The 27,653-nt window shown below is 40.3% G+C and overlaps 1 protein-coding gene across 1 annotated transcript in view; it reads left to right on the top strand.

The window, feature by feature from the left end:
- Positions 1-22,821, top strand: part of LOC121895760 (IQ motif and SEC7 domain-containing protein 2-like) — a 65,432-nt gene extending 42,611 nt beyond the window's left edge. Inside the window, exons 8-17 of the mRNA XM_042409183.1 lie at positions 3,624-3,782; positions 3,889-4,011; positions 4,144-4,310; positions 5,017-5,156; positions 5,389-5,514; positions 6,194-6,293; positions 12,622-12,783; positions 17,024-17,251; positions 18,103-18,152; positions 19,855-22,821. Coding sequence (XP_042265117.1) covers positions 3,624-3,782; positions 3,889-4,011; positions 4,144-4,310; positions 5,017-5,156; positions 5,389-5,514; positions 6,194-6,293; positions 12,622-12,783; positions 17,024-17,251; positions 18,103-18,152; positions 19,855-21,084 — 2,485 coding nt within the window. The 3' untranslated portion in view covers positions 21,085-22,821. The remainder of the gene's footprint in view (positions 1-3,623; positions 3,783-3,888; positions 4,012-4,143; positions 4,311-5,016; positions 5,157-5,388; positions 5,515-6,193; positions 6,294-12,621; positions 12,784-17,023; positions 17,252-18,102; positions 18,153-19,854) is intronic.
- The last annotated feature ends 4,832 nt before the right edge of the window (positions 22,822-27,653 follow it).

Here is a 27,653-nt window from a genome sequence, read left to right as displayed (position 1 = left end):
ATAATACTTATGTACTTTTACTGCAATACTTTAACTACATCAAGCTCATAATACTTATGTACTTTTACTGCAATACTTTAACTACATCAAACTCATAATACTATATGTACTTTTACTGCAATACTTTAACTACATCAAACTCATAATACTACATGTACTTTTACTGCAATACTTTAACTACATCAAACTCATAATACTACATGTACTTGTACTGCAATACTTTAACTACATCAAACTCATAATACTACATGTACTTGTACTGCAATACTTTAACTACATCAAACTCATAATACTACATGTACTTTTACTGCAATACTTTAACTACATCAAACTCATAATACTACATGTACTTTTACTGCAATACTTTAACTACATCAAACTCATAATACTACATGTACTTTTACTGCAATACTTTAACTACATCAAGCTCATAATACTACATGTACTTTTACTGCAATACTTTAACTACATCAAACTCATAATACTACATGTACTTTTACTGCAATACTTTAACTACATCAAACTCATAATACTACATGTACTTTTACTGCAATACTTTAACTACATCAAGCTCATAATACTTATGTACTTTTACTGCAATACTTTAACTACATCAAGCTCATAATACTTATGTACTTTTACTGCAATACTTTAACTACATCAAGCTCATAATACTTATGTACTTTTACTGCAATACTTTAACTACATCAAGCTCATAATACTTATGTACTTTTACTGCAATACTTTAACTACATCAAGCTCATAATACTTATGTACTTTTACTGCAATACTTTAACTACATCAAGCTCATAATACTTATGTACTTTTACTGCAATACTTTAACTACATCAAACTCATAATACTACATGTACTTTTACTGCAATACTTTAACTACATCAAACTCATAATACTACATGTACTTTTACTGCAATACTTTAACTACATCAAACTCATAATACTACATGTACTTTTACTGCAATACTTTAACTACATGGAGCTCATAATACTTATGTACTTTTACTGCAATACTTTAACTACATCAAGCTCATAATACTTATGTACTTTTACTGCAATACTTTAACTACATCAAGCTCATAATACTTATGTACTTTTACTGCAATACTTTAACTACATCAGGCTCATAATACTTATGTACTTTTACTGCAATACTTTAACTACATCAGGCTCATAATACTTATGTACTTTTACTGCAATACTTTAACTACATGGAGCTCATAATACTTATGTACTTTTACTGCAATACTTTAACTACATCAAGCTCATAATACTTATGTACTTTTACTGCAATACTTTAACTACATCAAGCTCATAATACTTATGTACTTTTACTGCAATACTTTAACTACATCAGGCTCATAATACTTATGTACTTTTACTGCAATACTTTAACTACATCAAACTCATAATACTACATGTACTTTTACTGCAATACTTTAACTACATCAAACTCATAATACTACATGTACTTTTACTGCAATACTTTAACTACATGGAGCTCATAATACTTATGTACTTTTACTGCAATACTTTAACTACATCAAGCTCATAATACTTATGTACTTTTACTGCAATACTTTAACTACATCAAGCTCATAATACTTATGTACTTTTACTGCAATACTTTAACTACATCAAGCTCATAATACTTATGTACTTTTACTGCAATACTTTAACTACATCAAACTCATAATACTACATGTACTTTTACTGCAATACTTTAACTACATCAAACTCATAATACTACATGTACTTTTACTGCAATACTTTAACTACATCAAACTCATAATACTACATGTACTTTTACTGCAATACTTTAACTACATCAAGCTCATAATACTTATGTACTTTTACTGCAATACTTTAACTACATCAAGCTCATAATACTTATGTACTTTTACTGCAATACTTTAACTACATCAGGCTCATAATACTTATGTACTTTTACTGCAATACTTTAACTACATCAAGCTCATAATACTTATGTACTTTTACTGCAATACTTTAACTACATGGAGCTCATAATACTTATGTACTTTTACTGCAATACTTTAACTACATGGAGCTCATAATACTTATGTACTTTTACTGCAATACTTTAACTACATCAAACTCATAATACTACATGTACTTTTACTGCAATACTTTAACTACATCAAACTCATAATACTTATGTACTTTTACTGCAATACTTTAACTACATGGAGCTCATAATACTTATGTACTTTTACTGCAATACTTTAACTACATCAGGCTCATAATACTTATGTACTTTTACTGCAATACTTTAACTACATCAAGCTCATAATACTTATGTACTTTTACTGCAATACTTTAACTACATGGAGCTCATAATACTTATGTACATTTACTGCAATACTTTAACTACATCAGGCTCATAATACTTATGTACTTTTACTGCAATACTTTAACTACATCAAGCTCATAATACTTATGTACTTTTACTGCAATACTTTAACTACATCAAGCTCATAATACTTATGTACTTTTACTGCAATACTTTAACTACATCAAGCTCATAATACTTATGTACTTTTACTGCAATACTTTAACTACATCAAACTCATAATACTACATGTACTTTTACTGCAATACTTTAACTACATCAAACTCATAATACTACATGTACTTTTACTGCAATACTTTAACTACATCAAACTCATAATACTACATGTACTTTTACTGCAATACTTTAACTACATCAAGCTCATAATACTTATGTACTTTTACTGCAATACTTTAACTACATCAAGCTCATAATACTTATGTACTTTTACTGCAATACTTTAACTACATCAGGCTCATAATACTTATGTACTTTTACTGCAATACTTTAACTACATCAAGCTCATAATACTTATGTACTTTTACTGCAATACTTTAACTACATGGAGCTCATAATACTTATGTACTTTTACTGCAATACTTTAACTACATGGAGCTCATAATACTTATGTACTTTTACTGCAATACTTTAACTACATCAAACTCATAATACTACATGTACTTTTACTGCAATACTTTAACTACATCAAACTCATAATACTTATGTACTTTTACTGCAATACTTTAACTACATGGAGCTCATAATACTTATGTACTTTTACTGCAATACTTTAACTACATCAGGCTCATAATACTTATGTACTTTTACTGCAATACTTTAACTACATCAAGCTCATAATACTTATGTACTTTTACTGCAATACTTTAACTACATGGAGCTCATAATACTTATGTACATTTACTGCAATACTTTAACTACATCAGGCTCATAATACTTATGTACTTTTACTGCAATACTTTAACTACATGGAGCTCATAATACTTATGTACTTTTACTGCAATACTTTAACTACATGGAGCTCATAATACTTATGTACTTTTACTGTAGAAGGAGTATTTTTACACTGCTGTATTGGTACTTTTACTGCAGTAGAGGATCTGAGTACTTCATGTCCACATACTCGCATAATATGCTCCACTTGACATTTTCAAACCTCCTGCGTCTAAACAGCAGAACAGACGTTTAAAGACAGTTTGAAGGCAGAGCAGGTTAAAGCTGCGTCTCCTCTCGGCGGCAGGAAGCCTGAGAAGGGGATCCAGTACCTGATCGAGAGGGGCTTCGTGTCGGACACGCCGGTGGGCATCGCCAGGTTCATCCTGGAGAGGAAAGGACTGAGCAGGCAGATGATCGGAGAGTTCCTGGGCAGCCGGCAGCAGTTCAACAAGGACGTCCTCGAGTGAGTGAAGACTTTCACACACACGCCGGTTTGTTTATTTCTGTCGTGTTTGATCGATTGTGTGATTTATTGATCGGCTGACGGTCGGTGTTCGGTCTGTGTGCAGCTGTGTTTTAGATGAGATGGATTTCTCAGGGATGGATCTGGACGACGCTCTGAGGAAGTTCCAGGCTCAGATTAAAGTGCAGGGTGAAGCTCAGCGGGTGGAGCGGCTGGTGGAGGCCTTCAGGTACTAAACCGCACCAGAGACCACATGGTGAGACCGTTGAGACCTGATTTGTTCTTCACTTCTTCTTCTTCTTCTTCTTCTTCTTCTTCTTCTTCTTCTTCTTCTTCTTCTTCTTCTTCTGTCTCTCTGCAGTCAGCGGTACTGTGTTTGTAACCCGGTGCTGATCCGGCAGTTCCAGAATCCAGACACCATCTTCATCCTGGCCTTCGCCATCATCCTCCTCAATACGGACATGTACAGCCCCAACGTTAAGCCGGAGAGGAAGATGAAGCTTGAGGACTTCATCAAGAACCTGCGGGGTGAGTCGCTGCATCACCTGCATCTGTTGAACTAATGCAGGTGCTAGTGGAGCTCATTTAACAAATGTACAAAATGTCTTTTTACTTTGTTTTAGAGCAACAATTAACCGATTAATCGATTTGTTGATTGACAGAAAATTTAATCAGCAACTATTTTGATCATCAAATAATCATTTTACTCATTTTTTAAACAAAAATGCTAAAAATTTGCTGGTTGCTGCTTGATGGAATGTGAGGATTTTAATCTTTTTGTGTCATAAATGATAATAAATGTCTTTATATATCTATATATACCTAAACAAGACATTTGGAGACGTCACCAGAACCTCTAAGAAAATATAACCAGCATTTTTCACCATTTTCTGACATTTTATTGACAGCAGCTCTACTTCAGTTTATGACCAAACACTAAAAACTAATGATGTTCTCATCCAGCCGCAGCTGTTTAGTACTAATTAGCAGATGTTAAGATGATGAACATGATAAACATTACACCTGCTAAACATCAGCATGTTGACGTTAGTGCAGGAAACTGTAGACTCACTATGTTTCCATCATATATATATATATATATAAATATAAAAGAACATGAGAGGAAACGCTGGAAATTCACAAAAATTTGCGCCTCATCTGTTGGAAATCTGACGACTGTCCTGTTGTTGTTATAGTTTGATATCTGACTTTGCTGTGACTGTGTTTCCATCAGGTGTAGATAACGGTCAGGACATCCCCAGAGACCTGCTGGTGGCCATATATGGAAGGATCCAGAAGTGGGAGCTGAGGACCAACGATGACCACGTGTCCCAGGTCCAGGCCGTGGAGAGGATGGTGGTCGGCAAAAAGCCTGTAAGACGCTCTGACTTCTCATACAAACACCTTAAAGTCTGTACACATGTGTATGTGTGAAGTCAACATGTTGGTAACAATAGTTCAAACTAGTTATTCCTTCCACCTTCAAACTCAGCTTCTGTCTCCAGTTCTCTCCTAGACGGACGATCACAAGCATGTGTAGAATTTGATGTGTGTGTAATGTGTGTGTGTGTGTGTGTGTGTGTGTGTGTGTGTGTGTGTGTTGGAGGTGCTCTCCCTGCCTCACCGCCGGCTGGTTTGCTGCTGTCAGCTGTTCGAGGTTCCCGATCCGAACCGAGCTCAGAGGAGCGGCGTCCACCAGAGAGAAGTCTTCCTGTTCAACGACCTGCTGATGGTAACACTGTGTGTGTGTGTGTGTGTGTGTGTGTGTGTGTGTGTGTGTGTGTGTGTGTGTGTGTGGAAGCATCTGTATTTGTGTGGTGAATTTTCTTTGCCATCATTTATGGTATTAATAATAATCTAATGATGTCATATATAATAATATATCAGTCAGAGGGACCAAACCACTACTTTTACTGCAATACTTTAACTACATCAAGCTCATAATACTTATGTACTTTTACTGCAATACTTTAACTACATCAAGCTCATAATACTTATGTACTTTTACTGCAATACTTTAACTACATCAAGCTCATAATACTTATGTACTTTTACTGTAGTAAAGGATCTCAGTACTTCTATCTCTGTATTGTAATCATGGTCAGGAGAACTTTCACCATTTCTCCACAGCTGAAGACGTTTCTGGTCTGCATGTTTTCCTGGTTTGTCCAGCTGTTTCCTTTCTGCTTCTCAGTGGATTGTGGAATAATTTTGTCCATAAATAACATCAGATAACGTTTTGGCCAGCAGAGGATCCTGGTTCTCGTTGAATAAATGAGATATTTTATCTAAACCTGCATTAACTGATGTTTAGTTTTCATCAGAAACAAGCAGTGAACAAAACTCTTAAAGTATATTATACTGTATATAATACTTAATACTCTCCTCCTCCTCCTCCTCCTCCTCTTCAGGTGACGAAGATCTTCCAGAAGAAGAAGACCTCGGTGACGTACAGTTTCAGACAGTCGTTTCCTCTGGTGGACATGCAGGTCCACACCTTCCAGAACACCTGTAAGTGCTGCTCTCTCTCTCTCTCTCTCTCTCTCTCTCTCTCTCTCTCTCTCTCTCTCTCTCTCTCTCTCTCTCTCTCTCTCTCTCTCTCTCCGTCTCTCTTTCTCTCTCTCTCTCTCTCTCTCTGTCTCTCTCTCTCTGTCTCTCTCCGTCTCAGCTTCTCTCCGTTTTATTGTTCTTCTTTTTACTCGTTCAACTCTCTCAGCTGTGACACTTGGTTTCTCTTTATTTTTCTATTTCTACCCAGCAGTCAGCAGAATCACACACACACTGACTGACATGTGCAGACACATGCGTGTATATTGATAATACTGTACATACACTTGTTTTGACCAGTGTGATGTACAGTATGCTAGTGAACTACTGTAACAATGATGTCAGGATACCTGCAGGTCTCCAAAAGTCTTAAAAAGTTCAAAAAATACAGAAGAAGTTATTTAAAGGTTTTAAAGAACTCTGTTAAAACCACAGACTGTATAAAAACATGGACGTAGTTACCGTGACGTCACTCGTTGGTTTCTGAAGAGCAGTTTTGAAGCTCAAAGCGAGCCGCTCCGGCCGTCGCCATCTTGGCAGTGCGTGACGCTGCCTAACTCCCAGCCAATCAAAAATGGGCAAAGAGGCGGGGCCGAACGGCTGAAACAAGACACCTAGCGGCTGGCGGACCTGTCACTCAAAGCAGCCATGTCCTTCATTATGCAGAACTTTACGGGTGAGTTATAAAAAAATTCACCCCCCGTACAGTCGTCATGAAAGAGGAAATTAGCTACAGAGACCAAAACCGTTGTTTGTACCAGACTGTAAACATGTTTATTTCTGCTGTAAAGTTGGACATGTTAACATGGAGGTCTATGGAGATTGACTCGCTTTTGGAGCCTCAAGTGGTCGTTCAAGGAACTGCAGTTTTTGGCTTCAGGTTGCTGCTTGGTTGAAACACGTCAGTGAGCCTCATGTTCCTTCATCATGAAGAGTTTGTTTCATACAGTGCGGCGGTGCAGCTGATGGTTGATGTTTTGTTCCTACTGGTTCTCCATCATTCTTTGACAGTGAAAAATGTGTTAAATTGAATTCCGAGTGGTTTTTAAAAGGTCTTACAAGCTCTTAAATTTAATTTGATGAATACTGCAGGAACCCTTCTTACAGACAAACTACAAAGTCTTTGTTTGAGTTAGTGGGCTGATTTTATTCTAACTGCCTGGGAGACAGTAAGAACAATATAGCAGAGAGGACTGTTGAGAGATTTAAAATGTGGATCAACATGGTACAGACAGACCCAAAGTGCCTGACAGAACAAACGGTTGTAAAGGGGATGTGTGGATCTGGAAGCTGATGTAATATGGAAAGACTGCACCACGGCCACAATAAGTTGCAGTAGAGTTGCGGTGGGGTAAAAGATATTTTAGAAGGGTTGCATAATGCTACATGTAGGTTCAAAGAGTGTTCAGCATATAAAACCTGTTGTTATGGTTCCTATTGATCAAGAAATGTCAGTATGGTTGCAGTTTGGTTCATGCAGATCATCATTGTGTTCATTCTGTTCGGGAGGCTGCAGTAAAGTATGGTTGCTGTGGGAAACATGCAGTCAGCTGCAGGAGACGGTGGAAGGAGGCAAAGACTTCAGGTGTTGTGGTTGTCCGCCAGAAACTGTCATAAATTGACTTTTTATCCAGTTTTAAGCCACATTTTTACAATGAACTTGGTGGTTTTTAACTGTATCTTTTAACCAGATGAAGGATTTCAGTCATCAGACGTCTGGATCTAAACAAGCTGAGCAAACGTTAGCAGCAGCTGGGCTAACAGCTCCTCCGGACGTCCTGTATCTGCCAAACAGCATCAGAGAAACACTGAGTTTTAACATGAAACTGCTTTATTTAGTGTTTGTTTGTTTAGAGAAGAAGAGACGTCTGTGGTTTATTCAGTGGGACTGAAGGAATCCTAACTGGGAGAAGCTGGTTGTTTAACAATGAAGACAACAACTCCCATGATCCCACGCTGCTTCATGACATCATCAAACTTCATCTTTTGCTATTGTTTTGATTGATTTGATTTATTGAACAGGACACTCGCTCAGAACTTACTGAGCGAGTGAACACAAAGTCACATAGTGGAGGAGGACAAACCATTTAACATTTTATAAACTATGCACAAATTTGAGAACAATCTAAAATTGTCAAAGCTCAGTAAATTGTATTTCTCCAGAACCCTACAGTGATGGAAATGCATCGGCTTTTTGTCCAGAGTTTTTAGAGTTTGTTTGTTTAAGGACTCAAGAGGTTTTATGGCTGTTTCTCCAGCCTGCCCCCAACATGTGATCAATAAGACATCTGGGAAAGAATCACAGCTGCGTAAATATCTGCAGCGTCCAAAGAGAGACAGTTTCTAATATGTCTAAAAATTGCTAAGTTGAACTTTATGGTTTTAACCGTTTTTTTTAACATGTTTCTTAAAGTTCAAATTTGGATCCAGTGTCACACCAAGATATTTAAAATCAGTGACTATGTCAATTTTTTCACCTTTTATTAGAATATCAGTGTTAGGAGGTTGTACCATAGTCTTAGAGAAAAACATACCCTTTGTCTTGTTTACATTTAGACTCAGACATGATTGATCAAGCTAATGTGTGATCCTTTCCGATGCAATTGTTAGCTTAGCAGCAGCTAACTCAGCTATTTTTGCATGTGTGTACACAACAGTGTCATCTGCATACATTTGCAGCTCTGCATCATGACACTGTTGAGGGGGATCATTAATATATAGACTAAATAATAGGGGGACTCTTAGCAGCTGAAATGACATTGTGTGTTTAACTGTTGGTCTGAGAACTGTGGTGTGAAGACTGGAGCTGCAACAAGCTCATCGATCAACCCAAACTTCAAACCCTCACTTTTCAAGAAGTGGTTGCACCGAACCTTCAGGTCCAATACTGGACTTATGAAGCCAGTACCAACATTGATATTTGAGAGATAAATACTGAGTGAGAACATGAAGCTGTCAGTAATGACACAGTTTCTAAAGTACCTCAAACTTATCTAAATATGTTGGTTCTGTACTGAAATCCTTGTTACAAGGCTGCGTAGCTGCTTTTCCTCTAAACATGACTCATTCAACCGACACATTTTTCAATAATGATGTTAGCACAGCCATATACAGTCTTGTGTGTGTGTGTGTGTGTGCGTGTGTGTGGGTGTGTGTGTGTGTGGTTTCCAAGCCTGTATTTCAGCAGAGATGAGTTGGCTCTCAGTCCTCTGCAGCAGATTGGAGTTGGTGGCGTTTCAAATGTGCCTCAGCACCTGTTAACAGGAAGCTCTGAAGAGTTCAGCTCCAAAATCATCTCCTCCGTTTTCAAAAAGGCCATAAAAATCTGAACCGCCCACAAAATGACAGCTGACCTGAAACGACGGCACATTCTCAACCCGTCAGAGGAGAAGACATTATAGACTAAAACCACCAATGTGTTAAAACTTCCCTTCTACACCACAGACTGGATTTAAAGATGGACATAGCAGCATCACCCACTGGTTTACATTTCAGCCAGTTTCCTTATTTTTGGCGCCATCTTTTCCTTTTGGAGCCAGTAACTTACAAATAAAGCCCAAATTATACTTTCTGCAGTATGCGAGGGTCCACTAGGGTCCACTAGGGTCCACTAGGGTCCATTGGGGTCCACTAGGGTCCACTGGGGTCCACTGGGGTCCACTAGGGTCCATTGGGGTCCACTGGGGTCCACTAGGGTCCACTGGGGTCCACTGGGGTCCACAAGGGTCCACTGGGGTCCACTGGGGTCCACTGGGGTCCACTAGGGTCCATTGGGGTCCACTGGGGTCCACTAGGGTCCACTGGGGTCCACTAGGGTCCACTGGGGTCCACTGGGGTCCACTGGGGTCCATGTGATGTAAATTTCATCATCAGTCTATGTGTACGAGGCTCTGTTTGTTGCAGACAGGCCACTACAGTCTACTGCACATGTGTGGAACAGTAGATAAGGTGTGGAAGACGTCCTCCAAGTGACTCCAGACAGTTTTATAAACAGAGCTACTACGTGTCTGTGGCGTCCGCAGCTGTTGGCGTACGCCTCCTCTCAGGAGTAGATCTGTGGCTTGAGGAGTGCAGGGCGTTGCCTTTCAAAGCTACTATAGTCTGCAGGTCTTATTAACAGAGCAATAATTTCCAAAATGACCACCAGCACACTGATTAGAGGGTCTGACTCTAGAGACTGAGACCAGAATGACTCGTTGAAAACAATGATTGACTCAGTGTTTCTAGAGAGGAGACGAGAAGCTGCTGATATAGTTTCATCTTTAGGGAAAAGGTTCAGTAATTTTCTAAAACAGCTGCTTACTGTAGTTTTTAACAAACAGGATATTTGTTGGGGATTATTTTCAGTGGCGGATGAATCCACATTTGGTGCTCTAGTGAGTATTTGTGGCAGCAGGACGGTGTGTGTGTGTGTGTGTGTGTGTGTGTGTGTGTGTGTGTGTGTGTGTGTGTGTGTGTATTAGTGTGACTCACTGATGTGTTTTAATAGTTTCTGGACAACAATGGAGGAATCAGATATATCAGGCTTTGATACACACACAATACTTGTTAGTAGATCAGTTCATTGTTGGTAATATTATAAAATCATATAATTATAATCATTTTATTAGATGGAGTCAGTTGCATTTTAAATTTTGCACGTTTGTTTCTGGGTTATTTGTTGGATCCACTGTGTCGTCTCAGAGCTGACGTGTTGTTAATGTGCTCTGAAGCTGCAGCGGTCATTGTTTACTTGTTTGATTGGTTAGTTGTTGTTGTTGTTGTTGTTGTTGGCAGCTCTTGTTCTCCTGTTGGAGCTAAATGTGAGTTGGCAGATTGTGGTGATGACTGTGACCAGGACAGATTGTCCCATATGATTCATCAGCACAGTAATACAAGGACTGCTGGTGTGTGTGTGTGTGTGTGTGTGTGTGTGTGTGTGTGTGTGTGTGTGTGTGTGTGTGCATGCTGTGTGTGTGTGTGTGTGTGTGTGTGTGTGTGTGTGCATGCTGTGTGTGTGTGCATGCTGTGTGTGTGCATGCTGTGTGTGTGTGTGTGTGTGTGTGTGTGTGTCTGTCATAGGCTACTTTTGGGGACAAATTTCTGACCTCAGACCAGTTAACTGGGGACAAAAGTCGTGTCCCCAGTTGGTAAAATGCTGATTTTTGGGTGAATGGTTCTGTTGAGTCTTCGGGAAATGATTGTAAGTCTATGTAATGTCTCCAAAAGTGACCCAAGACAACGTGTGTGTGTGTCTGTTTGTGAACTGGCTAAAGATCAACTTGCTGGCATTATCACTGTGCATAGATACTGTATATACAGGAGGATACCAGATAGTAGTAATATTACAACACAATAAAGAACTACTTGAACTCAATGTATTATCCACACTGAGACCTTCTGCCTTTTTATACACTCTGAATCTGTTTCTGTGTTTAGTGAAGAGTAATCTGAGCAGGCAGCTGTTTAAATCACACAAATCTCCTGCTGTATGTGTGTTCTCAACTATTATATAAGTGAATCAATATTTCATCCTGTGGAGCCGACATGCAAACTGTTTATGTTCAGTAAATGCTGTCAGTCAGCTGCTGAAGGCAGTTTGTCCTCTAAGCTGTTTAATGTTGTTGTTTAGATCACTGGAAGCTTTTCTGCTGTTAAACTCTCCTGTAGATCTCTGAACATGACATCATAACATGTCATCAATAAATGACGTGTGTAACATGTATAACATGTGTGTAACATGTGTGTAACATGTGTGTGATGTGTGTGTGATGTGTGTGTAACGTGTGTAACATGTGTGTAACATGTGTAATGTGTGTGTGATGTGTGTGTAATGTGTGTAACATGTGTGTAACGTGTGTGATGTGTGTGTAACATGTGTGTAACGTGTGTAATGTGTGTGTAATGTGTGTAATGTGTGTGTAATGTGTGTGTAATGTGTGTGTAATGTGTGTAATGTGTGTGTAATGTGTGTGTAATGTGTCTGTAATGTGTGTGTAATGTGTGTGTGATGTGTGTGTAATGTGTGTGTAACGTGTGTGTAACGTGTGTGTAACGTGTGTAATGTGTGTGTAATGTGTGTGTAACGTGTGTAACGTGTGTGTAACGTGTGTGTAATGTGTGTGTAACGTGTGTGTAACGTGTGTGTAACGTGTGTGTAATGTGTGTGTAATGTGTCTGTAATGTGTGTGTAATGTGTGTGTAATGTGTGTGTAATGTGTGTGTAATGTGTCTGTAATGTGTGTGTAATGTGTGTGTAATGTGTGTGTAATGTGTGTGTAATGTGTGTGTAATGTGTGTGTGTCTCACCCAGACTACCCTCACGGTATCAGACTGACGTCGGCGAACCCCGGAGGAGAGAGGAAGGTGCTGATCGTCTTCACGGCTCCGAGCCAGCAGGACCGAGCTCGCTTCACCTCCGACCTCCGAGAGAGCATCGCAGAGGTCCAGGACATGGAGAAGTACCGAGTGGAGTGTAAGTGAACTCTTCGCTGCAGACGTGGTAACAGCCACAGTTATAGTACTATATGTAGTATAATAGTGGTATGACAGTAATGGTGGATTTACTAGTAGTAATACTAATGATAAATACATTGATACTAACAGTAAACTCACCCTAAGTAGTATTTAATTACTATAACAGGATTCAAACATCAGTAATAGCAGAAGAAGGAGTAATAATAGTAGCAGCAGTGATAGTATCAGTACTAGTGACTGTAGCAGAAGTGGTGGCAGTAATGGAACCAGTAGCGGTAATGGAACCAGCGGCAGCAGCTCCAGGAAACTGTCGGATAAATAATTAAATAATTAAAGCAAATTCAAGAAATCTCTGCGATATTTGTGAGGAATGCAGTTTTACTAAATCACAGCAACTTTTCCGCATGAAACGTCCAAATCAGCAGCTGCTTGTGGTTTGGACCAATCGTGGCGTTTGGTGTGGCGGTAACTGACGTCATTCAGGTGGAAGATGAACAAATCTCACCTGCCAACAAACACGATACCATAGACGAGCAAAACTATTCCCAAATGTTCCCAAATGTTCCCAAATGTTCCCAAATGAGGTTTGATTCAGTGAGTCAGAAGAAAACAAGCTGATGTTGTTCAGACATAATCTACCTCAAACATAAGCATCAAACTAGATTTTATTTAAACAGAATTATTGATGATTTTATTTGCTGCTGATGTTGAGCTGAAAGTTAATTTAATAAAGGTTATAAATGGAACTTAAGTACAGTATTTTATAGTATTTTTATAGAACTTTGAGTCCTCATGGTTCTCATATTCAGAAAAAACATGAAACATTAGAGCTGAAATATAGTTGTTTCTGTGATCTGCAGGATGCTTTTTATCCAAGGAAGTCATTACATTTGACTCTTCACTGCTAGCAGTTTAAATAAATCACATTATTTACTTTGGTTGCAACTTTAACACAGAAACATCACAAATTGTATCACAATTTTTGAGAAAAGCTGCTGCAAAATCAGGAGCAGCAGCTGAACAGTAGTAGTATTAGTACCAGTAGTATTAGTACTAGTAGTAGTATTAGTACCAGTAGTATTAGTACCAGTAGTATTAGTACTAGTAGTAGTATTAGTACCAGTAGTATTAGTACCAGTAGTATTAGTACTAGTAGTAGTATTAGTACCAGTAGTATTAGTACCAGTAGTATTAGTACTAGTAGTATTAGTACTAGTAGTAGTATTAGTACCAGTAGTATTAGTACCAGTAGTATTAGTACCAGTAGTAGTATTAGTACCAGTAGTATTAGTACTAGTAGTAGTATTAGTACCAGTAGTATTAGTACCAGTAGTATTAGTACTAGTAGTAGTATTAGTACCAGTAGTATTAGTACCAGTAGTATTAGTACTAGTAGTAGTATTAGTACCAGTAGTATTAGTACTAGTAGTAGTATTAGTACCAGTAGTATTAGTACCAGTAGTATTAGTACTAGTAGTAGTATTAGTACCAGTAGTATTAGTACCAGTAGTATTAGTACTAGTAGTAGTATTAGTACCAGTAGTATTAGTACCAGTAGTAGTATTAGTACCAGTAGTATTAGTACTAGTAGTATTAGTACCAGTAGTAGTATTAGAAGTAGTACTAGTAGTATTAGTACCAGTAGTAGTATTAGTACCAGTAGTATTAGTACCAGTAGTATTAGTACCAGTAGTAGTATTAGAAGTAGTACTAGTAGTATTAGTACCAGTAGTAGTATTAGTACCAGTAGTATTAGTACCAGTAGTATTAGTACCAGTAGTAGTATTAGTACCAGTAGTATTAGTACCAGTAGTATTAGTACCAGTAGTAGTATTAGTACCAGTAGTATTAGTACCAGTAGTAGTATTAGAAGTAGTACCAGAAGTATTAGTACCAGTAGTAGTATTAGTACCAGTAGTATTAGTACCAGTAGTAGTATTAGTACCAGTAGTAGTATTAGAAGTAGTACCAGAAGTATTAGTACCAGTAGTAGTATTAGTACCAGTAGTATAAGTACCAGTAGTAGTATTAGTATTAGTACCACTAGTAGTAGTGGTAGTAGTAGTATTACCAGTAGTATTAGTACCAGTAGTACCAGTAGTAGTAGTACCAGTAGTAGTAGTACCAGTAGTACCAGTACCAGTAGTAGTAGTACCAGTAGTACCAGTAGTAGTAGTACCAGTAGTACCAGTGGTACCAGTAGTACCAGTAGTAGTAATACCAGTAGTAGTAGTACCAGTAGTAGTAGTACCAGTAGTACCAGTACCGGTAGTAGTAGTACCAGTAGTACCAGTAGTAGTAGTACCAGTAGTAGTAGTACCAGTAGTACCAGTGGTACCAGTAGTACCAGTAGTAGTAATACCAGTAGTACCAGTAGTAGTAGTAGCAGTAGTACCAGTACCAGTAGTAGTAGTACCAGTAGTACCAGTAGTAGTAGTACCAGTAGTACCAGTGGTACCAGTAGTACCAGTAGTAGTAATACCAGTAGTACCAGTAGTAGTATTAGTACCAGTAGTAGTATTAGAAGTAGTACCAGAAGTATTAGTACCAGTAGTAGTATTAGTACCAGTAGTATAAGTACCAGTAGTAGTATTAGTATTAGTACCACTAGTAGTAGTGGTAGTAGTAGTATTACCAGTAGTATTAGTACCAGTAGTACCAGTAGTAGTAGTACCAGTAGTAGTAGTACCAGTAGTACCAGTACCAGTAGTAGTAGTACCAGTAGTACCAGTAGTAGTAGTACCAGTAGTACCAGTGGTACCAGTAGTACCAGTAGTAGTAATACCAGTAGTAGTAGTACCAGTAGTAGTAGTACCAGTAGTACCAGTACCGGTAGTAGTAGTACCAGTAGTACCAGTAGTAGTAGTACCAGTAGTAGTAGTACCAGTAGTACCAGTGGTACCAGTAGTACCAGTAGTAGTAATACCAGTAGTACCAGTAGTAGTAGTAGCAGTAGTACCAGTACCAGTAGTAGTAGTACCAGTAGTACCAGTAGTAGTAGTACCAGTAGTACCAGTGGTACCAGTAGTACCAGTAGTAGTAATACCAGTAGTACCAGTAGTAGTAGTACCAGTAGTACCAGTATCACCAGTAGTACCAGTAGTAGTAGTACCAGTAGTACCAGTAGTACCAGTACCAGTAGTAGTAGTACCAGTAGTACCAGTAGTACCAGTAGTACCAGTACCAGTAGTAGTAGTACCAGTGGTACCAGTAGTAGTAGTAGCAGTAGTACCAGTACCAGTAGTAGTAGTAGCAGTAGTACCAGTACCAGTAGTAGTAGTACCAGTAGTACCAGTAGTACCAGTAGTACCAGTACCAGTAGTAGTAGTACCAGTGGTACCAGTAGTAGTAGTAGCAGTAGTACCAGTACCAGTAGTAGTAGTAGCAGTAGTACCAGTACCAGTAGTAGTAGTAGCAGTAGTACCAGTACCAGTAGTAGTAGTACCAGTAGTACCAGTAGTAGTAGTACCAGTAGTACCAGTGGTACCAGTAGTACCAGTAGTAGTAATACCAGTAGTACCAGTAGTAGTAGTACCAGTAGTACCAGTATCACCAGTAGTACCAGTAGTAGTAGTACCAGTAGTACCAGTAGTACCAGTACCAGTAGTAGTAGTACCAGTAGTACCAGTAGTACCAGTACCAGTAGTAGTAGTACCAGTGGTACCAGTAGTAGTAGTAGCAGTAGTACCAGTATCACCAGTAGTACCAGTAGTAGTAGTACCAGTAGTACCAGTAGTACCAGTACCAGTAGTAGTAGTAGTAGTAGTACCAGTGGTACCAGTAGTAGTAGTAGCAGTAGTACCAGTATCACCAGTAGTACCAGTAGTAGTAGTACCAGTAGTACCAGTAGTACCAGTACCAGTAGTAGTAGTACCAGTGTTACCAGTAGTAGTAGTAGCAGTAGTACCAGTATCACCAGTAGTACCAGTAGTAGTAGTACCAGTAGTACCAGTAGTACCAGTACCAGTAGTAGTAGTAGTAGTAGTACCAGTATCACCAGTAGTACCAGTAGTACCAGTAGTACCAGTGGTAGTAGTACCAGTAGTAGTAATACCAGTAATACCAGTAGTACCAGTAGTAGTAGTACCAGTATCACCAGTAGTACCAGTAGTAGTAGTACCAGTAGTACCAGTAGTACCAGTACCAGTAGTAGTAGTAGTAGTAGTACCAGTATCACCAGTAGTACCAGTGGTAGTAGTTAATGAGTATTTTCCGTCTCCTCTCTTCTCTCCCTGCAGCTGAACTGGAGAAGCAGAAAGGTGTGATGCGTCCAGGTGTGTTAACGGGGGGAGGACCAGGAGGCGGGGGGGTGCCGGGCGGCGGGCCCAACGCCGGCGGCGTGCCCGTAAAGGGCGAGGTGGTGAACGGCACCATGGGTAGGCCGAGCCTCGATGACACGTACGCGTCAGTGGACGGACTCAAACGCACGGCGCTCAGCTCGTCACTGAGAGACCTCTCAGAGACAGGTGAGCGCCGACACGCCGCTTATAGATTAGATTCAAACAGAATCTGTTCTGTCACTTGGAAAATAACAACAGGCAGGTTTTCTGTTAGTTTGTTATTATGAGTCAGTGACTCAGAGCAAACCTACATCTGTGGTCTTATGCAACCGCTGAAATAGTGATGAAATCTAAAATGGTAATATTATACAGTAAGATGGAAGTCTAATGTAGTGCTGTGATGCTCTTTCTCCACCTACTGGACAGCTGCAGGAACTACAACACCAAATTACAAAGGATGATGATACTGTGGAAACTGCACTTTGGATGGATCACTAGTTTTTAACAGTGATGGAGGAAGTACTGAGACCTTTTACTTAAGTAAAAGTAACAATACCACAGTATGAAAATACTCCAAAGGCAAGTTTATTTGTAACAACAAGGCAATTCAGAGTGATTTACAAAGAGCATAAAAGGCATCAAGACAGACTATAAAAGCAACACAAGTAAAAAGACATTTAAATACAATTAAAAAATGTTGAATTTGGAAATAAAAAGAAGCTAAAAAGGAATAAAAGGACATAAAACAGGAGAAAAAGACGGTTTCACTACTGATAACAGTCAGGAGCCCTAATGAACATTAAAGCTGTTTTTCTTGCTGTAATCGTAGAAAAATCAGATATTCTTTGTTAAATTGAAGTATTACAGTCTCTCTCTGAACATTTAGTTCAACATTTTGGGAAATACTTCATTAGCTTAGCAGAGTACACCTCTAAAGTTCACTAATTAACACTTTGTATCTTTTTTTTTTTTTAAATCTGTAAACATAAATGCAAACGCACAGGTTTTAATGTTGCTTCATTCTGATTGGGTAATAGGGAAGCGAGGTCGTAGGAACAGTGTGGGCTCATTGGACAGCACCATTGAAGTAAGTCTGGTGCTTGAAGCATGATGTGACCCGGCAGCACGCTGCTGCAGCATGTTCATCTCATTCATAACATCTGAATGTGAATGTTGTAACAACGCTTCCTCGGCTATTATTATGCTCAGACAGATGTTTATGTGTATCTTTGGAGAACTTTTATTCCAGCTTTAGATGTTCAAAACACTCAAGAATATTTTTTTATTATTGTTTTTGGGGTCACTTTCACCTTTATTTAATAGTCAGTAGATAAAGGAGGTGCAACGTTTGTCCCCTTTCACCAAAGACGACTCCTGTCTGTCGTATATATAGGTCAAGTGTTTCTTTAGTTTAGTTAAATGTGTTAAAATGAATGCGAGAGGAAATGATTGCATGTTGCAAATCTGGTGAAATGGACCTCAGTATCAAACTGGGATGTTGCAGCTGGATGAGATGCATCTTGACCAACAGCCCATCAACACGCCTGCATTTTTCTTGCCATTTGTCTTCATCATCTGCATCACTTCTTCTTCTTCTCCTTTCCTGCATGTCTGTCCTGAAATCTGCACGTTTTAACTCACTGACATCAAATCACACTGTTCAGTGCAAACAGGAAGTTTTACTTTTCTTTCAGGCAGCTGCTGACTTCACTTCACTTCACTTCAGTTCATGTGCAGCAAAAACCTGTTAGAGACTGAGAGCAGAACTGACTCAGTGTTTCTGGGGAGAAGTTGAGGCTTTTTTGAATGGGAGTCAGTTGGAGCAGCTTCAGCTGGGCTGTAAAGTCAACATGTCAACAACTATGATTAGAATAAAACAAAAATAAATTAAAAAAGAGCAGTTACATACTGTAGGTTGCACATCATCACTGACTGCATTTTCAGAGGCAATATTGGTGTAAAAATGTAATATTTTCATCTTTTATTTGATTATTATTTGAATCAGTACAATTCAGTGACATCACCACAGTCTGAAAACAGACACAAATGAAATGAAAACACCAAAGTGTTAAAAGACACCAAAGAGCTTTGTAAGAACCAGACAGGAAGATTTAAATGCAGCAGCGATGAGTCACCTGACTGTAAAAACAGCTGATCGACAGGAAGAACCATCAGCAGTACAGATGAGAGAGACACGCTGTACGTGCTGCAGCTGTAGCATCATGTCAGAGAGAGCCCACAAGTATTCATTTTACTTTTACTAGTAATAAACATCTGTAATTCAGGGTTTTATCAGCCAAGACGTTCTGTAACAAATAAAACGTTTCGGTTGTTTATGTTTGTTTATGAAGGTGGAGTTGTTCGGGGCCTCACAGGTCTGCGTACTAATGTGCTCACAATAACAACATGCTAACATGCTGATGTTTAGTAAGAATTTGGACTTTAACCAAAGAATTGGATAAATTAAAGTTTTGACCTGATGATGGCGCTGGATGAAAAGTCAGAGGATCAGTTATTATAAATCATCCTGAGGTGGACATGAACGTCTGAACCAAGTTTCTCGATAATCCATCCAATAGTTGTTGAGACATTTCAGTCTGGACCAACGTGGTGCATCGGATCCGCATCCGGTTCTTATAAAACATCCATGACTGAAATGAACTGAAACCAGCGGCTGCCTGGACCGTTTGGAGTAAAACACTGAGTGGAAAAGTATAAACTATTTCTAATCTGCTGTGTTTGTATGTCCTCCCCTTTTCTCTCTCTCGGTTCCTCCGTCCTCCTCTCAGGGTTCCATCATTAGCAGCCCCCGGCCTCACCAGCAGCGCCCCCTGCCGGCTGGAGGTCTGTCCTACAGCCCCATGATGGTCCCTTCGTCTCCAGCAGCTTACCGGCCGCACCGCCCTACTCAGAGCCCCGGTACGGGGGTGGGGGGTGGGCCGGGGCTCTGTCACAACCAGGGAGGGGTCAGCACTTCCCCACTCGTGAGCGGGGGAGGGGCTGGGCTCGGAGGAGGGATGGTGGGTGGGGGAGGACCGACTGGCGGCGGCCTGCTGGGGAATTTCTTCGGCAGCCGCAGAGGCAAGGTTCCTGGTCCCCTGACGATGACATCACCCACACCGCAGGGTCCCCCGAGTCCCCTGATGATATCATCACCCCCCCATTACCCCGCCCCCGCACCTCCCATCCCCCACCCATCCTCCCCTTCCCCATGCCCCTCCCCCTCGGCCAACCTCGGCCAGTCGGACTCGGGAGGAGTTGGAGGGGGAGGAGGTACGGGAGGGGCGCCGTCCAAGCTGCAGGCTCTGCACGCCCAGTATTGCCACGGCAACAGTGGAGGAGGCGGAGTCAGTGTTACTGGGCACCAGCAGCAGCAGACCCCCCCCCCACCTTACCACCATCATCACCGCTACCACATGCAGAGCGTCCCGCAGCACCACGTCCTCTCGCACAGGGTCTCCGTGCCGCGGCGGCAGGGCCCGTCCGGCTGCGCTCCCTCTCATACCCAGCAGCATCAGAGGATCCAACACGGCGCCGCCCACCCGCGCTACATAGGCTCGGGATTCATCACGCCCCCTCCGCTGTCCCCGCACTCCCCCATCACCCCCACTACCCCACACGGACTCTACCACTCGCACCCCGCGGCGGGGAGGCCAGGTGGCGGCGGCAAGCTCCCGCTGACCATCTCGCACTCGCAGCCCCACCCCCACGCTCACACACACTCTCACAACCACGCCGTGCACACACACTCCCCGCTCAGCCCCTCCCCCTCCGCCTCCACTCACTTCATCTTCTCCACCCCGCCGCCCCAGACTCCCTCGGCGCGCCTTGTCAGCCAGACGCCGCCGCAGCCCTACGGCCCCCAGTACCCGCCCCTCTCCTCCATCCCACCTCCCCCGCCGCACTCCCCCTTACCTCCCCCGTCGAACGCCCCGCTCTCCCCGCACCCAGGGGCGGCGGGCGGGCAAGGGGGCGGCCCCAAATCGAAACCCGTCAGTCGGATCAGCACAGTCGTGTGAGGAGGCAGAAGACGAGGGCGGCGGTTCGCCACCCCGCCGTGAGCCACCGGGGGGCGGCGGTGAGAGGGAGCAGGAGGGGGAGGAGGAGAGGAGGAGGGCAGGTGCAGGTGTATCAAAGCGGCCGTCTGGTGAGGAGGAGAGCACTGAGAGCGGGGAAGAGGAAGTTACTCAGCCTGTGTTATTTTCACATCCACTTCCCGCGCAGGTAGACGGACTCTCACGCTGAACGGCGACGGCGGCTCGTAGCCTGCCGCGGCCAAACTGCCCACAGAGCAACACCGAGAACGTAAATCACGGCGTTTTCAGTCAAAACGAAGCTGAAGAAAAACTCCCACACAGCTGTGTCTCGGTGAGAATCTCCTCACCTTCCCTTCGTTGTGCCCTTCTGAGGACATGTTTGTAGTTCTTCACTGACAGAGGAAGTGTTTATGTCACATTGTGAGTCTCTGCGGTGGACAAATGGTTCAGGGACCAGATTTGAAGGGAACAGTGCCTGAGAATTTAACACAAGGGTTAGCGCTCGATGCTAACACTATGTACCATCTTAGTTGAGGGGACAGTTCAGGTTTTAAGGAAGCCTGAGTCCTTTTACTATATTCCAAAAATCACACTCGTCTTGCACCGCTTTGTTTTTTTTCGCACAAAAAGCACCTGTACCATTGTTTTGGTTGTTGACATATTACAAGCCATGAGGTGTTCCTGAGAAGCAGAGGTGGTTGGTGTTAATATGGTGCAGTTTCTGTGTCTTAGACAGGCATGCATGACCTGTGCAATAGCTAATGAGTGTCAGTGTGTCTATGGTTGAAATCCTATATGCAGGGGAGGGACGTGTTGTGATTTGAAGCCCCAATCCAGAGTTTATTTGGCCATAAAAAAGTGCATTTGTGAAGGTTACTGAAGACTTTGCTTTCTACATTTGTTGTTCAAATTCTAAATAAGCCATTGAAATAAAAACTACAGGTGTTTTTTTACATTTGTGTTTTGCAAAAACTACTAATGAGGGCAAAACTCTCAAAGCCTTTAGTGTTTGTGGGTTACAGGGTTTCAGCAGGGTGCACTATGTTGTTGTTGTTGTGGATTGGGACATTAAAATTGGCATTTCTAATACTTTATTCTTGTAAAGGGGGATTTATATGATCATTTGTACTAAACCAGTGAATGCTCCCCCTCAAGTATCCCAATATATATGAAAGTGTAAGCCTGAATCTGTCAGAAATTATAATATATGTCAACTGTATTTCATGCTCTATATTGTGTGTGACCCTCTATGTTGCCAGGGAAGGAGATTACACTCAAAGGTGCCAAACAGGGTGCAGTCTGGGAAACAGAGTCTTTTGTGTCACTGGCTTGTCAACCTTTGATGAAGCCTGAGAGCTACAGAACCTAAACACAGTCACTCAGTCACTGACACAGGCTCAGTGTTATGTCAGGTTACATTAAACAAGTTCTATAATGTGACTCTCTGTACATTTCCCTAAAAGATAGAATCCTAAAAATCTGGGTGGGAAGTTAAAATTAAAAAGGTTTTACCCAGTTTCGAAAATCACAATTTAGCATCGACCAAACAATAATAATTTTTAAGGATGGTTGGTTAACCGATGTCTGGAATAGCCTGAATGTGCAGGTGTTGGACATCAGCGTCAGCGTCTCCTGATGCACATGAACGTCATGTATATGTGGACAGCAGGGGGCAGTGTTACATTTACCAAACCTAAATATACGCAAAAAAAAAACAAACCTCCAAAAGCATTTTTATGGATGCCAAGAGACGCTGTGGTTACTCATCATTTTCAAGGCCAGTTATCTCAAAATCACCACTTAATTATCAATTTTTTAACTTTTAACTAATAATATTTCATGTTTTTATCATTTTAAGAATGTTAACCCAACATAATGGTTTAATATCTTGTTGTCTGGATTTATAACAGTCATCCTGTGCTCATGACATCAGGATCTGTGGATATACTAACATACATAATAACAGTAACATTATGCGTAAACTGGATTCATTCTTATTTTTTTTCTGGAACTTCTTTTTCAAGATAATGAGATATGGAAGTCCTGACGATCACAAACTATGTTTGACATCTCTGGTTAAAGTTACAGTTAAATTATCATCAGAACAATGAGCTAAAAACTAAATATCATGAGATGAGTTGTGATGTTGACAACTATTCCACACAAAACATGCTGCAGTAATCGCTCCGCTCGTGGCTTCCATACATTTTATGCAGACAGACGTTGACCAGAGTTTGGCTGGTGATAAATCATAATTTCCTGCCCTGATTGCTTTAGTTTCTTACTAAAACATTTCTGAAAACAAACCTCAAAGGTAAACAGAATTTTATGAGCCCTTGTTCACAACTCGTGTTGCAAAATGGAGAATAAGGTGCCTTCAGACAGACGGATGGTACAGAATAAACTGGTCATAAGAAATGATGTTTAATGAATTTCAGATACCACCTGGCAATAAAGAGACAATTAAATAAGTGATATATTGATTGATTGTATCTTTTCACAAAAGCAAATATTAAGCCATGTAATGCATTTTTTAAATCTGGCTGAAAGACTGAGCCCTTCGTCTTCATCGTCATCCAACAAAGACACAAAGGAACCTGAGAACTGGACCTAATGTTATCTCGAAGGACTTGCTGACGTCTCAGACTGGAGTGCAGAACATCGTCGCTGTCACGCAGAACTAAGTGAAATATTCTTGAACAAACTCATTTTTACGCATTATTTTTGCACTTTTGAGTTAAACCTGTCATTCCAGTGTTGAAGTGTTTTCTGTCTTTCTCTCTTCATTTGATTGAGCTCACAGGACGTCAGGGCAGGAAGCCCATGATGGCTGGTAGAAAGTTCTTAAACTATTTTACCATCCAATTGTACTTTTTGACTAGAAGAAAACTCTCAGTGCTGGTTGCTTTGCTGTCATGGTGGCTGGTTTAGTCAGCCTCGTATAAATATTCGCCAGCGTTTAACTGGTGGATGATGGGAAATCTCTCTGATGCTGTGAATGCGAACATTAATGACACATTTCCCTGTGATTACATGAATGCGCCAACTGTAGATATTAACTGTACAGTGTGTTCGATTTTCAATGGGGCCAACAGCGTCGATCTGTAACTGAGGTCAGAACTGCTTGAATTAACTAAATGAAAATGCTCTAACAACCAAAAGTTCATGAGGGTTCTTCAGGCTATTTGAGCATCTTAGGGTTCCTCACTAGTAAAAACAAAACAACAGAAAATCCTAAAATGTGTTTTAAAGAGGCCCTTTGTGTTTGAGGTTTGTTGAAATGCCGTCATGGATTATAATTGATGGATTATATTCATTTGACGTTCCTCAGGGAACCATCTTGGGTTCCCTGTTGTTTTTAATCTGAAGAACCATTGACTTTTTAGAGTGTGCTACTGATATAATTATCAATATTGTTGTGTGACAAGCTTCTACTAACAACGTACTCCTTGGGCTGTTTTTTGTATTTTTAGCATTTTTAATTTTGTTATGTGCTTATGAGTGTGAGATGATTTTCTTCTTTTCTGATTTGGGCATCTTATGGAATTACTAAAACCTTTTTAATTTTTGATATGTTTACAACAAAACCAGGAATTTTCTGTGACTAACATATAACTTGTTCTAATATTTTTAATACAGACTTTGATAATTACTTTAACTCACCCACGCATGCTCGTACAAAAACACACACGTCTGCTCACCTCTGAATCATCACGAAGCCTCAGCGAAGCCTCACAACGACCTTTTATAGGAAACAAGCTAAACTTCTGCTACCAAACAACCTTTCAAACCATTCAGATAAACACACAATACGGATTTCTGGACCATTGAGCCCCTGTTGTGTATCTACAATAACTTTTGAATCACTTTGCCTCTTTGCAGGGGCCTTATTACTAACAGTAACACCGTGTTTAATGCAGATTAGAACAATTAACTAAACACACTTGAAATAACAGAATAAACTTTTCGAGGATCACTGCATCAAACCTACCTCGCAATGAATTACACAACTTCTCACCCTGTTCCACTGCGTGCCCTGAAGTTCCCGTGTTAAAGCTCCGTACCTGTGCCTTTGCATGTTTTAGCCTTTTAATCACATGTACTTTAAATTACTGCCAACCATTTCCCAAATCAGTTTTTAGATGTATTATTTTACTCCAGGAAGGATTTAGTTTCCATTTATATGAAAAAAAATCAACATGCAGAGACTTACAGATAGAAAATCCATCATTATCAACATTTTTTAACAGTTCAAGCACTGACAGTGTTGCAAGCCTTCTGTATTATTATTATTATTATTATTATTATTATTATTATTATTATTATTATTATTATTTGGCCTTTGTGGTACAATAAGGAGCTGATCTTGGCATCAGAGGCTTCCTAAAATGCAAATTCTCGGGTGTCAGGTTGCCCAGAGTTGCACCAGGTCAAGTTTACCTTTGTTTTTTAGGGCTGGGTCCCTGTTTTCACCAAATAATTCAGTTTAAAGAAAACTCTAGTAGCAGCCACCCATTTGTGGGACTTGCTGTCATTTCCCTGTTCTGGATTCGTATAGTTGCATGTTGGAAATCCCTCTGGGTTGATTGGGTTCGGGCTAGATCAGCTGGTGTGCAGGCTGTGGGGTTAATAGTAATTGAGAGCAGCTGGGTTCTCAGGCTTCTTATCGATCAGCGGTGTTCAGGAAGAATCAGCACAGCAACACTCTCTCAGTTGCTGCATTCAAAAATGCTCCGACATTTTGTGATTTGAGTCGGTTGCTGAACAACAAGCCTTTGTACTTTGTACCAATTTATACTTATTTATTTAATTGTTGGTTTGATTTGCTCACATATCTCATCAGTGCAATACGTAGAGCAACCAACTATCAATTCTCTGATGTAATGATTAGAGGATTAGAAGTCTCTGCAAGATGATTTTCAGAGAAATGAACTAAACATTAATGGCTGCCCGGAAGGAAGGAAGGAAGTCAGTCTAATAGTTGCTGTATATTTTACAGTATATTCAGTGTAAAAACATGCAAAAACACAGGTATGATCCTTTAAACGCTCAATTTAAATATGTTTTCTCTGCCCGTGTCTGCTCTCAGCTATCGGTTTGCATGTGGTATTTATTACAGTATCTGCACTGAATGAAACTGTATTATAAACATGAATGTACATAACCATCGTTATATGAAAAATAATAATACGAGGACTCACTTTGCTCGGCAGCAGGCAGTTCGTCTCCAGCTGAGTTTACATCAGGATCCGAAGGTCCGATTTTGAACATTAACAGAAACAGATCTGATCTGACTGCTGCAGGAAAAACAGGGAACATTTTCAAAAAATCCTCATCAAAGCTCATCAGATGTGGTTCAGGTAAAGTTCAAAATGTTGGATTTGTTATTCTGTTCCTGTGTAAAGACAGTCTGTGTTGTGTGAATCTATACAAGGGCAATGAAGTTGTACGTAATAACACAATGGATTGCTTTATGGAAAAAAAGACTTGTTTATAATGTAGAGCAAAGAGAGACTGGAATAGTCCTTGTAAAATTGTACGAGTACAGTGTCAAATATGTGTCAACAGAGACGACATTATTTTAAAATTATGTATGGAAAATTTTAGCTGTGTATATAAATATATATTACTTGTACTTTGTTTTTGAAATTGCAGAAATATGGAAAAAGTGGAAATATTTATTGCTCTAAAGATATAAAATCTGTTCATGTTGATGGAAAGACGTGTCCTGTGGTGTTTAGGTGACTGTAAACACACACACACACACACACACACACTGTAAACACACACACACACACACACACACACACGTTGACATTAGATGTTCTGCATCCAGTGGTGGAAAGTAACTAAATACATTTACTTAATGATTGTACAAGTGAAATTTTGAGGTGATGATTGTGTTTATTACTATTTTTGAATGATAAATCTCAGTATGGAGCTGCATACATATGAATATGCAAGCACACATTCATCCATAAAGACACATCAGAGCCACTTTGCCTCCTTTTCTTACCCCTTTCAACTGAGGCAGTGACGTGGGATAAACTTGTGTTAATGGTGGAGCTGAATGGGTCAACAGGCTTCATATAAACTGGCTTCATGACTCAACTTCACACCTTGAATTGAACACAGGGCTCACATTTATGTGCTTTTTATGTAACGGACTATTTAGGCCCAAATCTATAGGAAACTAAAGAGTAACTTCAGAAGAATGAACCATTAGTTATAACTCTCACCTCTGACATCAGAGCAGACTGTCTGTGTGTCTGTGTGCAGTACTCTGCACTGCGATAGTTGTCTGGTTGCCTAGGGTACCATTTTCTGAACTCAGCCTCCCCGGGTTTGTAGAAATGTCTGTCTGACAGCGACCACCTCCAGCTGTTCAGGTCATCGTACAGTCCTATCCAGGCTTGCTGAAAGCAAGATTTTATTGTGTTATACAGCATTTGTCTTTGTTCAGCTTAAAGGACGATTCACAGTGTTTCCAGTGTCTTAAACCAGCAGTCAGGAGTCCATATGAACAGTGAAAGAGGTTTTCCTCGCTGTAA

Source organism: Thunnus maccoyii, chromosome 4 (genome assembly GCF_910596095.1).
Source record: "Thunnus maccoyii chromosome 4, fThuMac1.1, whole genome shotgun sequence".
Lineage (NCBI taxonomy): Eukaryota > Metazoa > Chordata > Actinopteri > Scombriformes > Scombridae > Thunnus > Thunnus maccoyii.
This window is presented reverse-complemented; position numbering and strand designations above follow the sequence as displayed.